We start from the raw sequence: 13,329 nt of genomic DNA on the forward strand, positions 1-13,329 counted from the left end.
TAGTTAAGCTAAGTAAACTCGTATATATCGGTAGCAGCCTGACCAGATTGAAAGGGAAGAAACAATGACTCCACCGTACAGAGGATATAGATCCCAGAAAGTGGTATTAACAACCAATAAGTAAAGCAACCTGATCAAGAGATTTATAACTAATACAAACCTAGTGCAATGGACCAAGTATATTTTGGCGTAGCAAGACATGACATATCTAAAAAGCAAAAGACGCCAGTTTAACCAAAACAAAGTGAATCGTTGCTGCGTTTACAAGGCTTATTCAACTTCTTGTTTTCCAGTGCCCTCTTGCTGCTAAATAACGGATGCATACCGCTACAAGGCCACCAGAAAACATTGCAATCTCCATAAAAAAATCCTTCCAACTGCATTTGGAATCAAATTACCAAGTCAATGAATTTATCAATCACTAGTTATTTTGCTCGACTCATATAACAGGCACAAGTTTCATATCAAGACAAGAAAAATAATCACAGTAAGATGAAAGAAAGTCAAAAGGAGGGGGAGAAGCTGTTAAGCTCATCAATACATAACCTCAATGATAAGAAAGCCTAACATCTAATACTTTGAGGGTTTACTTAATGGAAATAGCATGAAACGCAATCTATTCATTGACAAGAACATAAGAAAGAGATAATTAGTTCCCCACAATAGGTTGTTCAGAGAAAGGAGGATTTTAATCCTTGCATCAATGCTTTCATACAGTAGTTAGCATGCTTATCATAGAATATTACAGTCAGTACAGGAATCTAGTTAGATAAAGGTTAAATACCAATAGAAAATTCACTATCGCTATGATATCAATTTTATACTAGTTTCTGCAGAAGCTTCAATGTCATTACTACAAGCTGAATTTCAATTTTATCAAGAATTTTACCATCTAGGTTGAGTTCCAACTTCACAAAACCATGGTAAAGATAGCACCAAGTTCAATACTTGAACATTATTACTAATATGGTAAACACCTTTTTTTGAAAATGGTAACATTAATATGGTAAACACCTTGACAATCAAGAAATAGAATTTTCTTAAGTCCAGTACAGTGCCGAATCACTCATTAAACCATGAATCAGAATAAAAGAGCTTGCCTCACCATGAGTAAATATTTCATATTAGCCTCATTAGACAGTACATTCTTGGTATATCCAGATAATATGTAAGAGCATAAACTGAAACATTCTGGGGATACAAAGATAGTTATTACAGTAACCAACCCAGTAATAGTGCTGGTTACAGATGTGTTTGGGATGCCATAAAAATAACTAAACATTTTTTTCTTCATGGAATCATTTTCCTGATAGGCCTCGATGAAACTGAGTTACCATAAAGGTGGGAACACAAACTTTCATTGTTAAGTGCATACTCATTCTCAGTTACAAGTATCTCAGCTCTTCTCATATATGACTTGCTCTCGGCACATGTATGTCACTTTTTGCTACTCAAAATATCACCAAAATACTTTCGCCAAACCCAATCCATCTTCCACTACTGTCATCTGCGATGTAACTCCATACTCAACCAAACACTGAAATACTTAACGAAGTCATCTTTTATAAGAAATGATGGAGCATTATACATTATACAAAAACGTTGTATACTGAGGAAGCTCGCATTTCAGCCTACTAAATCCCAAGGACAACCCCCCCCCCCCCCCCCAAAAAAAAGTGTTTGAGGATAAAAAGAAAAGTAAAGAGGAAAGGATAATCCCAGGTGTGTTGTGTCCTTGAACAGATAGTATGCATTTCTTCGAATACTCTGTAAGACACTAAGAGGTCTCTCAATTGACAATATCAACAGAGATATAACACCTTTGCGTTTAAGGAACTAGAGCCTAGATGATCATAAACTGCAGGAGACAATGTCCTAATAATTTCTTAAGGTAAGAAACAACAATCAAATAGTATATATTTCTTTTTTTGATAAGTTAAAAAGTACATAATTCTTACTACCAAAGTTAGCATTTTTCCTTTTAAGTCTTAGTTCATAAAGCATCTTTGTATCATAGTATCATACCATCACACAAATAAATCAGACACCAGGGTACAAACTCAAAGAGAGGCAAAATAAGATCAAAATCAAACACAACTATGATTCAATCTCAAACTAGTTCGGATCAGCTATATGAAATCCTCTATATCCATTCTGATTGATTACTTGTCCTATTTCTTCTAGTCGAGCCTAATTTACTCCATGCTCGTAATGTTGTCTTTATTGCAAATTAGGGATTCTCGAAAATGTATCAATAAAGTATCACCTTACCTTTCGTAATCATCTAAGCTTCTCCTTTGCAGAACTCTTCTTAGCTGCCTCTTTAACCTTCTCAATATAACCTTCAATAGGCGGCGTTAAAGTAGCCATAAACCGATTCACAGGGAACGGTGTCAAATCAGGAACCAAAGCAGCAGCTTTCAAATTCTCCGGTAACGCCTCAATTGCCTCTTTCTTCAACCTCAACAATGTCGTCTCAGCAGCCTGCCTCTGCCTATGCTTACGCATTAAAACCCTACTGTACTCCTTCGCAAGCCTCCTTCCATCTTCAACTGTCATTTCGTACTTGGGAAGCTTCTCTACATCAACAAGCCCAAGTGAAATCAAATCCAAACCCGGTGGCCCAATTGGCCATGGATTTGCAAACTCCTTCTTCATCTTGTTCATTTTTTTAAGCTCTTCATCTCGGGCTTTGCTAATTAAGCCCATTCTCTCTCTTTCAGCTTCTCGCGCTTGTTCTTTGGGCTTCAATGATCTCACTGGAGCAGTAGACGATAAGCATTCTTCAACCATTTCGTCGAATTCGTTTTTTCTTCTCGGTGGTTCTTTATTTGCTAGTTCTGCGCCTTTCTTCGTTGAGACTTTTGATCTTTTCAGTGGCTGCCCTGCTTTGAGTTTGCCTTTTCCTTTTGCTGTTCGACTGACGAAGCATTTTTGTATGAATTGGTGACTTAGGGTTTCAATTGATGAGGTCAAGGGTTTGGATTTTGCGATTTCGGTTATTCGCATCATCTTGATTTCACCGCGTAATGCTCAAAACCTAGGATGAATCTGGCTATGCAATGAAAAGTGAAAGTGACGACTGACGATGTAATTGTAAACCCCTCAAAAACCCTTCTTGGGTCGGGGCAAATATAGAAATTAAGAAACAACAAGGGCTTCTCAGAAATATCCCCTTTTCTTTTTTAATTTGCGACAGAAAACCACACCTTTATCAATGGAGTTTTCCTCCTTTTTTTTTGACTCATAATTTGCTAGTAGTATTTTTTTCCGTCTTAAATTTGGAGTACAAGGATTAGCATTTAACTTTTAGTGTGAAAATATTACTCCATCATTTTTGAAAATATATAGTATAAATTATCACAAGCCGAAGATGTATCTATAAGAAATGTATTTCAAATATGTTTTAAGAAATTGTAGTGGAAGAAAAAAAGGTTTCATTCTCCAAATATTATTAGTTTCTATGATAGGGTTTTACTAAAAAATAGGTGGAAATTAGTTTAGGTTATATCACATTTTTACGTTTAACTTTATGAGCTATACTATCAAAAGTTGTAATGGGTTTTGGTAAGTTACTACTGCCTCTTACCTAGAGGGCTCGGGTTTGAGTAGAGCATTTTACTCCCAAAGTGGAACTTCCCGGCACAAAACACCCTGAACATAAACCCAAAAGAAGAAGAAAAACTTTATTAGCTATGCTCAGACAATAGAAGTTCCAAGAACGGCTCATTGGATTGTTAAGATACAAACAGGATTGATTGGAGATAGCAACTTGATGGTTTTTATTTTTTTTAACCGTCTTCAATGTTTGCTAGAGATCTAATTGCACGCTACAAAGACAAATACAACTAATTATACTTCATCTCCTTCCACTGGTTTGCTTTAGCTAATAATAGCATAACGAATTATAACTAAATAGGATAAAAAGCTGGGTTTTTTAAATCTTATTTGACTGGGATATTGTCCTGCCCCGTTGATCACTAGTAAGAGCACAAAAAGGGATAGAACTCGACCAACAAAACAATTTGGTGCAGAAAAAATGCATCAGAGGTTCATAGAAACAGAGTGGATAATACTATATAATTTATAAGCACAATGAACTGTAAGGTAAATACATAATTTTATTTGAAGATTTGCTCAGAATAGAAGAAAATTACATCAAAATCTACTCTACTTCACACGAACAGATGCCTCTCGTACAGAAAATTAACAGTCTGAACTGGCATTGCCATTGTGCGCATTTATTCAGTTCCTGCAATCTTCTTCTTCAATTGCTCAATGTCTTCTGCCAATTCTTTTCTACTTGACTGTCAGCGAGAAAAACAAATTCAAATCACTAGTAAATATAGTCAAGAGAGCACCTATATTAGTTGAGTATATTTTATATGGAGTTGACTTAGTTCACAAAAGACTTGCTACACTATGCTTCATGTCGTGGTAAATGATGCATTACGGACCTAAAGGTAAAATCCATAAATGTCAGTTGAAAATTGATGCTAAAAGCAGATTTCTCAGACAAATGAACTGAACATGGATAATATTGAGACAGACACTGCGTGACAACTTTAAAGGAAGTATCTCTGGTTTGATGGTGTAGAAGGAAGTGTTACTGTGGGGGATATAATGTAGAAAAGAGTTAGAAACTGACTCAAATTAAAACCTTTGTTTCGTCTGGTCAGCATAATCAAAGTTTATTCTACAAAGAGTACTCCTTACCTAATCAGTCAGTAAAATGCCATGGTCCGAAAGATTAATTCGCAACTATGCAAAAGAAAACAAAGTATATAGCAGACCACCATTCAAATCCAGGCTATAAATTTGTTGAAGTTAATTGACAGACAACCTCTAAGGTCACAGGACTGATGGATAATAACACCCACCCCAATGGAGGAAGGTTAATGGAATGTAGACAGAGAGAGTAGGCTCTCTACTGCTTGTTTGGTGGTTGCGTTCAGTGCTTAAAAGATGATGTGACTAGCTACAACAGTCCGAAAATCTTACCTTGAATAGAAGATAGCGGTAGACAAACCACCCAGTATATCCAAGGCCCACCAGCTCCATTATTTTCGGGAGCTGCAGAAAGAGGAAGAAAGATCAACTGATCTGGATAGTTGAATGAAATCACAAAAGAAAATCCGTAAAAAAGAAAAAAAAGAAGTCAGACAGAAACAGACTATAGTTGGGATAAGACCCGAAACAAAGCTTAAAACAGTTCAGAGAGAAAGATTATTATCTTATCACATTAATTAACATACCAGAGGAACTGAGTTGATAGCACCAACAACAATTGTAGACAGCCAAACTGCAACAATTGCCCCACCTCCATAAACTATAACTGTAGACTTGTTTTCAACAGCATCCCACTGTGAGCCATTAACCAAAAATGCTCATTATGTTAGCGCCTAAATAAACCATTTATAAAAAAAAAAAAAAAAAAAAAAAATATAAAGCAGAAAGCAAACACACCGATATGACAGGTTTTGCCGTATGCTGTTTTACAGGAACAAGCAACTTACACTCTCACAGATTGGACTATGTACAGAAAAATGTTATGTATTCTGAATAACCTTAAAGCTAATAATGCAGCCAAGAGAGTGTGTGTGTGTAGCAAATAACTAAAGTGAGTGCAATAGAAAAGATTTCAGCTGGCAAGTTTCCAGTTTACCTTTTCTTTTAGATCTGTCAGCAATTCACTGGTATCAACAGCACCAGATTCTTCTGATGAAGAGGCTTTGACTTGGAGTAGCGAAGACCTCTTGGGCTCTGGTAAGAATATCAACATAAGATGATGAGCGCAGCAACACAAATAAGTATTGAACTACAGTATATAGTAAACAGCACACTTATGCTTAATTGCTTATTATTTTATGTCAGGTTTAACTTTAAGTAATTATATCAAAATCAGCAATAAGCGTATCACTTTCATCTGATCTAGACCTTTTCTGCACCGAATTTCTTATGACTGCACGGAAGAATAGAGTCCAGCTTCTGGGCAGGGACTTCCGTGTTCTTGGAGATAACATGATAGTGCCCATGAGATACTTTATCATTACTCATTAGGAAATGTGAAAAATATTGCGTTAAGCCATTTCACTCTCTATTTTAAGACATCCAATTGAGAAGTCGTTCAACAGAGCATACAGGGTTAACTTCCACATCAAAGTGTGACAACCTTGTAGATAAATCACATAGAGTCCCTCGTCTGTTGCAAAGAAGCATGACAAAAATTTGAACCTCTGAAACCAATGGAAAGTAACAATACACATAAATTTTACCGAAAGCAGGCTAACTGTAATCTACTTCACCAAAAAAATAAAATAAATCAAAAGCAGGTAAAAGATAATAGATATAGGTTCAACAGAAGCTATCAAAAAGTAATATTCATGATTCTAGTGAAATTTTGTCATACAACCGTCTAGACAATCACTTTACATTGTTTTTTAAACACACAAGAGTGAAGTTTAGTGACAAGATAGCACCATTTTAAATATAGGAGTCGTTCGTCAGCACAATTTTCTTAGTATAGCAACCGGAAGGACTACAGCACAATGTTCAATCCTGGTTAGAGAGAAGGGAAAAGAAACAGATATTTCTAGGATACTAATAAAACAAAGCACTCTATGTCCAAACAAAGCACTCTATGTACAAACAAAGCACTCCATATACAAATTTTATTGATTTCATTGAATATGGTTGGGTCTGGGAAATAGAGTTAAGGAATTGCCTTCAAATCAGTGTTTAAGTACTATCATGTGTGAGCTTGCTTCAAATTGCTCGACAAACATACAGAAGACTGGAATTGGTTAACAATTTAGCACTTTTTTTTAATCAAAGGAATCTAAACTCAACAACTTTATCAGCATATCAACTTGAAGATTTACATAATGAAAAGAAAGGATCTTTTTAGAAAAAAATTAACACAAAGCACCATATGTTTAATATTAATGAATTGGATTCCTTTTTTTCTAATTACATGTGGTACATCTACTTGAATTTACTCTCAGACAATGGAGTTTAAAGAATTGCCTTCTAAATGTGACCTCAATGGGTAGTCTTCATCAATTACAACAATGGTCTAGCCAATTCTTGGTAGTAAAAATAGTATTTAAGAGACATTATAACGAGGAAACACAGAAGCTAATAAGAAGAAGAAGAGAAAGAGCGGGTACCAGCAAACTTGAGAGAAGATGAGAAGGCAGTAGCAGAAAGGCGGGGTGGAAGGTAAGGCAAGGCGGAGCAGCGAACAGGGGCGGCTTTGGTGGTGGAGGAAAGTGGGAAACGAGAAGCAAAGACGGCAGTAGCTGCCATTGAAGTAGAAGCTGCTGCTGCCATTTGGCCGATGCTTAGATTCTTGGGGCTGGCTGTGTGAGCTTAACTTTGGCCTCTCTTTCTTGTCTATCTCAAATCTCCTTTTTGGTATCTTGATATCCCCAAAAGTAGTATATTTTCTTCTGGGAATTTTATGTGCTTCTCCTACCTCTGGTTATCCACTATTTTTTTCGGGCAATAGAATTTGATTGTGGTGTGTGATACGTGGAACCTCGCTGCTTTCTCATTGGACCATTCCCTATCTTCAATATCTACTTTTTGTTTAGTCTTCAATATTTCTTCCATAGCTTTTATATTTAGAGTTATTTTTATTCATTTCTAAATTGGAGTTGCACACCTTTCTACTTATTTCCTTCTCTATTTCTATTTAATAGGGATTTTATTTTTACCGAGCTAAAACAATATATTGATATCTCTAGTAAACCAAAGTCATCGTTTAATAGCTATTTTGCTTCAATTTCTTCTTTACAAATAAGAAATTAAAGATTTAGTTACGATTAGAAATCAACTTTCTATCTTTATCCACGGATCCTTTATTCATACTTATTCAATTGGAAGTATTGATCCAATTCAAAAATTATGTTTCGCAATTTCATAATCTAATTTTTCAATGTTTTAGTGATCCTTGGATACAAATCACGAGAATATGTATTTGTTCTTGAATCTGTAATTGAAAGGAAAAGGATTAAATCATTTTAAGAAATAAAATTTTTGATCGGAATACGAATCAATTCAAAGGACCCTTTAACTATTTAAGGGATAATAGAACAAATCACAGTTTTACTACTAAACCGATCCGATTATTGTATACAAATGCAACTTTTGTCGTACAAGGGAATTGTGGTAATCAAGATAGAATAAGATAGGGTCGTCACAAAATCATCCAAATTAGAGTGTTGATTTTTTTTTCCTGGGGTGATTTCAATTTGATGAGATTCGAAAACGGGATTTCATTTAAATAACTAAATTACAGAATTAAGTTCTATCTTTTCTTTTGCTGGAGGAGTTTTGATAGAGATACGGCTCGTCAAAACCACTAAAATCATACCATAAAAATGCATTGTGGAATACTTCAAAGCTTCTAATTTTTTTCTGAATTAATGCCGAGTTTAGCTTGTGACAAAACACAATTAGCAACAAATGATTATGTAGGCTATACAAGTAGGAATGTCAATGAATCTTTAAAAATCGATTAAACCAATCGAACCTTACATTAGCGAACTGATTATTAGGTTTCTTTTAATAAAATTGTAGGGTTTTTTTATAAATTTATAATCGTACTGGTAATTAGGGTTTTTTTATTTGGAAAAAATAAACAGAAAAATATCGAATTGTACCGGATAATTTTATATGTTAAGGTTAAAAGTAACAAAAATATATTTTTTTCTTGGGCCTTGTGATTATGAAAATGTTTACAAGCTAACAAGTAATTAAAACTCAAAGTCTCAACTCTCAAATCTATTATGTTAATCCTATTGAAACTAAATAAGTTATTGCTAGCATCTTAAGTAGAAAGCCACAAGATATTCCAACGATCTTGAGTAGCAAGTCATAAAGTATTGAATATCTTGCCTCTCGTATGATTTAGATTTTTCTTATTGGATATGATACTTAATTTTTAAATAGACTCTATTTTTAAGTCTCATCTTGATTAGCATATTCTCACTCGTGTGATCTATATATCCAGAGGCGGATCGAGAATTTTCGAGAATATGAGTACACCATTGATTTTATATTTAGTTTGATGATATAAAATTTTGTTGCCGTAACAACTTATGAACAAAAAATAGCTAATTTTATTATCACAAAAATATATCATGAGTTTGGCTTTGAAAATGATCAATAATAGCATCATGAAGGAAAGAGGATGGGTTAACTCAAAGAAAGAAGGAAAAGAAAAGGAATACTTAAGGAGAACTAAAATAAAATGATGTGGGAAAGACTTTAGAATAAGAAGTTAAAGCAGAAATTTTGAAGGGATTCGATCCCATGACCTTAAGTAACAAAGAATAAGGGGCCAAAACTAATGAGCCACTTTGCCTCTTTTGACCATGGGTGCCATCAAGTAATAATAACTACTTTTTCGCAAATTAGGTACATGATATATTTGATATTGTCGGAGGACTAAGGGGTCACGTGAACCACGATTTACACTGTGGATCCGCCCCTGGATATATCTTGTCTTTTAGTTTCTCTTACGTTGTAGTTGAATAGTGAGATGTATCTTTATTCTGGCTATCTTTCATATTCCTTTGATTTATTGTCTTTTAAACAGTAAAAATATCTAGAGTTTTGTCGAAGTCATAAGTAAGTAGGTACGTTATCATCTTCTAACTTCTATTAGTGACTCTTACATGACCTTTAAAAAAAAAATAATTGAACTGTACCGATATCGATACCGAAGAGAAACCAAGATGATTGATACGGTTTTGAAAAGTTTAATTTTGATTATACAAAATAGAGTAACTAAAAAATTGGTATGGTATAAATTTTATAAAATAACTGCCCGAATCGAACGGTTGACATCCTTATATACAAGTTGCTCCCTACATTCCCTCTTACTGATTCTTTATATTAAAAATAATTTTTTCCTTCTATTTATTTATTTTTAATTTATTATTTTTTCCAATATTATCCTTAATATTAAATACCTGCACTTTCAAAATCCTTTAGAATTAAACTTAACATAACAGCCACTACCAAGGATAAAGGGTAGCCCGGTGTACTAAGCCACTACAACAACAACCCAGTATAATCCTACTAGTGGGGTTTGGGGAGGGTAGTGTGTACGCATGTCTTACCACAACAACAACCCAGTATAATTCCACTAGTGGGGTCTGGGGAGAATAGTGTGTACGCAAACCTTACCCTTACCCTGGAGTAGAGAGGCTGTTTCCGATATACCCCATCTTGCTCTTGGGGTGACTCGAACTCACAACCTCTTGGTTGGAAGTGGAGGGTGCTCACTACTAGAGCAATCCACTCTTGTACTAAGCCACTAACAAGGATAATTTAGTAAAATAAATCCTTAATAAATGATTTCAAGAGGCGTACCAAATCAATAGAGGACTAGTAAAAGGTACTGAAAAGGGAATAAAGATTAAAATGTAGTAATAGTTATTATTATCACATTTATATTAGATTTGTTGATTGTAAGAATCTTTTCGGTCTATCAATTTAAAGAATCTCTAATTTTTAACCGATCTTATTCTTTTTGAACCAATAAAACAGTAGTATTCACATGTACAACAAGATGACAATTTCATATTCTCTTAGAAGCTTGTTATCATGTTATGAGGAATCTAGGATAGGAGTTCCAAGTTCTAACCAATTTATTTTACTCTATTAGCCAATAATACCAAATATGTATGGTAATGGCTATAGAAATGCACGCAAAAATAATTGGTGAATTCCTTCTTTTGTTAAGCATGTGTCAATAACATCTCGTTAGAACAAATTGAGGAATTTTACATTTGTATTTTTGCAGTCTTAGCACTAAGACCTATTCCTATTGAATAGTAAATGGCTTGTGGAGGTAAGCTTTCGGCTACTATGGTATCTTGAGTTGGCCGCACTGAGGCCACCTAATCATCAAGTTGACTCAGCATAACCATCCACGTGTCAACTGGCCGTCCTTAGTTAGTACCCTCGTACAATTTTTTTTTTTTTTTTTTTTTTTTTACTTACCTCTAATATTTATACCAAATTCACATAAATTTATTTTAATTAAGTGTAGAATATATGCTAATTAATTTTGATCAAGTGAAAATTATATATAGAAGACTTTTTGTACTGGAGGTTGATTTAGTATGAGCAGCAGATATAAATTTATCTTAATAACACTATGCCAAAATAATCAAAGACGTAGTTGGAAACCAAACTTAAATCAACTAAGCGGTGTTTGGTTCAAATTGTGAAAAAGAGTTTTTGCAAAAACAAAAAATTAGTTTTTCTTTGCAAAAACTATGTCTCAACCAAAGTTCAAGAAGAAGGAAAATATACAAAAACTGAACATCTGCTGTAACGGACTACATCGGCTTCTAATATCTCCACCAGATTGAGGTTTCTGCTTTATATTGATTTTTTTTTTTTTCTTCCTAATATGCAAAAGGATAACTTGGAATACAGATAGATTTGCCAATAAAATGGACAATACAACCCACCCCCTTAAAATAAGCATTTTGTGCATATTTTGTATACATAACTTTGTCCTTAACAAAAAACCAGTTGGCACAATTTATAAAGTACTAATGGATTAGAAGAATAAAATTGTATATCATATTTCCAACCAACCCAATTGGCACAATCTTGGTTAAACAAATTAACAACATAGAACAATTCCTAAGGGACCCTTTTTTTTAGTACAGTATCTTTATTTTTTAGGTGCCAGATTAAGGTTAGGCCCCTAACCTTCCCTTCTAGCCACCCCACGAAAATATTAGAAACCGTATTTAAAAAGCCCCATTTTTTATCATTACCTAAATAATCTTGTTTGTTGCATTTATCAATCATTGCCTCTAAAGAGTCCAGCCTCTCTCGTACAACTCATACTCCTCCAAATCCTGGGCATTGCCAAGAAGATTAGCAATGCTAATTCTTGTTTAATATCCTCACTCCACCCCAAAACCCTGCCTTTATTTGAGAGGTTTCATTTATTAGCTGGTTGTGATCTTCTCTTTTCTTTCGTGCAATATATCGTCACATTGGCTAGAGAAGATCAAGATTTTAATGTTTTTGTAAATATGACGATGAAGAGGTCATTTGGCGATTGTTGATGGGGTATAACAATATATGTCACATCATCCGACTGATGTCTTGGCTATTATTGTTGTTGTTGTTATTGCCATCAAAAGTACGAGGATCAAGTCATACATTAGATCGAGACTCATTAGATTCATTCATTCATGACTATGCAATCAATAATATGACGAGACATTATACAGGTAACTTGTATAATATTTCCCTCCCTACAAATTTTTCAGGCATGGAAACTTCAATTGTTCGTTTTAGAAGTGGAAGTTTTTGGAGAAAAGGAGCCAATTTTAGCTTCTTCCACATCCCACCAAGTGTATTACCATGGCCTTTTGTTAAGAGATTTGACATCATTTATGAAAATCTTGGTAATTGGTCATCTAAATACTATGATGTTCCAAATTACACATTTGTAACTCCTGTCATAGGCTTTTTAGCATATGATGCAAATAGAAGCAGAGAAAATTATGGAATGGTTGAGCTCAACATTATGGCAAATCACATTTTGGTTCATTTCCCACAAATATCTCTGCCACAAAATCACAACAAGAATGTGACAATGAAATGTGTTAGATTTGTTTCAAATGGCAGCATAGAGTTCAGCAATATAACGATGAATAACTCGTGTATATCGCGAGGACAAGGCCATTTCTCCATAGTCATTCCATCATTGAAGCCAGAGGAGAAGGAAAATAAAAGGGGGCAATGGAAATGGTGGGTAATAGGATTTGGAGTAGGAGTTGTTGGATTCATATTGTTGATTGTGATTGGAAGTTTGGTATATAAATGTTTTGGGCTAAAAAGGAGGGGAAAAATGGAGAGACAATCTGAAAAAAGTGAGGCTTTGGACACAGTTTGGGTTGGGAATAGCAGAATGCCTTCTGCTTCAGGTATCAGAACTCAACCAGTTCTTGAAAATAGTTATGTTCCTTGATTCAATTTTCCTTTTTTCCCCCTTTGTTGTTTTCACTATTTCAATTTTTGTTCTTTCCATTTTAAGGTGTATATACATTCAGGTCTCATCAAATTCATTCATTTTAGGAAATCAATGTAGTATGAATCATGAACATTGCTTACATTTCTCCCCATATAACCAGAATTCTCATGGATACTTTCTTGAAATTTTTATTTGATATCATCCTAATATTTTATAGGAACAGGGGAATAATTCAATCCCAAATTAAATTCTGCTCCTGTCACGACCCAATTTAGGATCATGACCGGCGCTTGGGAGCAAGTACCCCCAAT

General features: G+C 34.5%; 3 protein-coding genes across 4 annotated transcripts; 1 reads left to right on the forward strand and 2 right to left on the reverse strand.

Moving 5' to 3' along the window:
* LOC107808434 (uncharacterized) lies at positions 1 to 3,654 on the reverse strand. 2 transcript variants are annotated; one of them, XM_016632958.2, is made up of 2 exons: positions 2,272 to 3,654; positions 1 to 377 (listed from the first exon to the last, which is right to left on the reverse strand). In XM_016632958.2, exon 1 carries the CDS (start codon positions 3,010 to 3,012, stop codon positions 2,281 to 2,283), a length of 732 nt encoding a protein of 243 aa, XP_016488444.1. In that variant the 5' UTR covers positions 3,013 to 3,654; the 3' UTR covers positions 1 to 377; positions 2,272 to 2,280. The 2 variants fall into 2 exon arrangements, with proteins under 2 accessions (XP_016488444.1, XP_075094471.1); XM_075238370.1 differs by having other exon boundaries at positions 2,267 to 3,654.
* Positions 3,655 to 4,051: 397 nt separating this feature from the next.
* LOC107808435 (protein CURVATURE THYLAKOID 1A, chloroplastic) lies at positions 4,052 to 7,546 on the reverse strand. The gene is made up of 5 exons (XM_016632959.2): positions 7,170 to 7,546; positions 5,666 to 5,763; positions 5,256 to 5,363; positions 5,002 to 5,073; positions 4,052 to 4,307 (listed from the first exon to the last, which is right to left on the reverse strand). The coding sequence occupies exons 1-5, from the start codon at positions 7,330 to 7,332 to the stop codon at positions 4,242 to 4,244; spliced, it is 507 nt and encodes a 168-aa protein (XP_016488445.1). The 5' UTR covers positions 7,333 to 7,546; the 3' UTR covers positions 4,052 to 4,241.
* A 4,407-nt stretch (positions 7,547 to 11,953) lies between these two features.
* Positions 11,954 to 13,110, forward strand: LOC107808439 (uncharacterized). Its single transcript, XM_016632962.2, has one exon. The coding sequence runs from the start codon at positions 12,104 to 12,106 to the stop codon at positions 13,013 to 13,015; it is 912 nt and encodes a 303-aa protein (XP_016488448.1). The 5' UTR covers positions 11,954 to 12,103; the 3' UTR covers positions 13,016 to 13,110.
* The last annotated feature ends 219 nt before the right edge of the window (positions 13,111 to 13,329 follow it).

Source organism: Nicotiana tabacum, chromosome 19, assembly GCF_000715075.1.
Source record: "Nicotiana tabacum cultivar K326 chromosome 19, ASM71507v2, whole genome shotgun sequence".
NCBI classification, from domain to species: Eukaryota; Viridiplantae; Streptophyta; class Magnoliopsida; order Solanales; family Solanaceae; genus Nicotiana; species Nicotiana tabacum.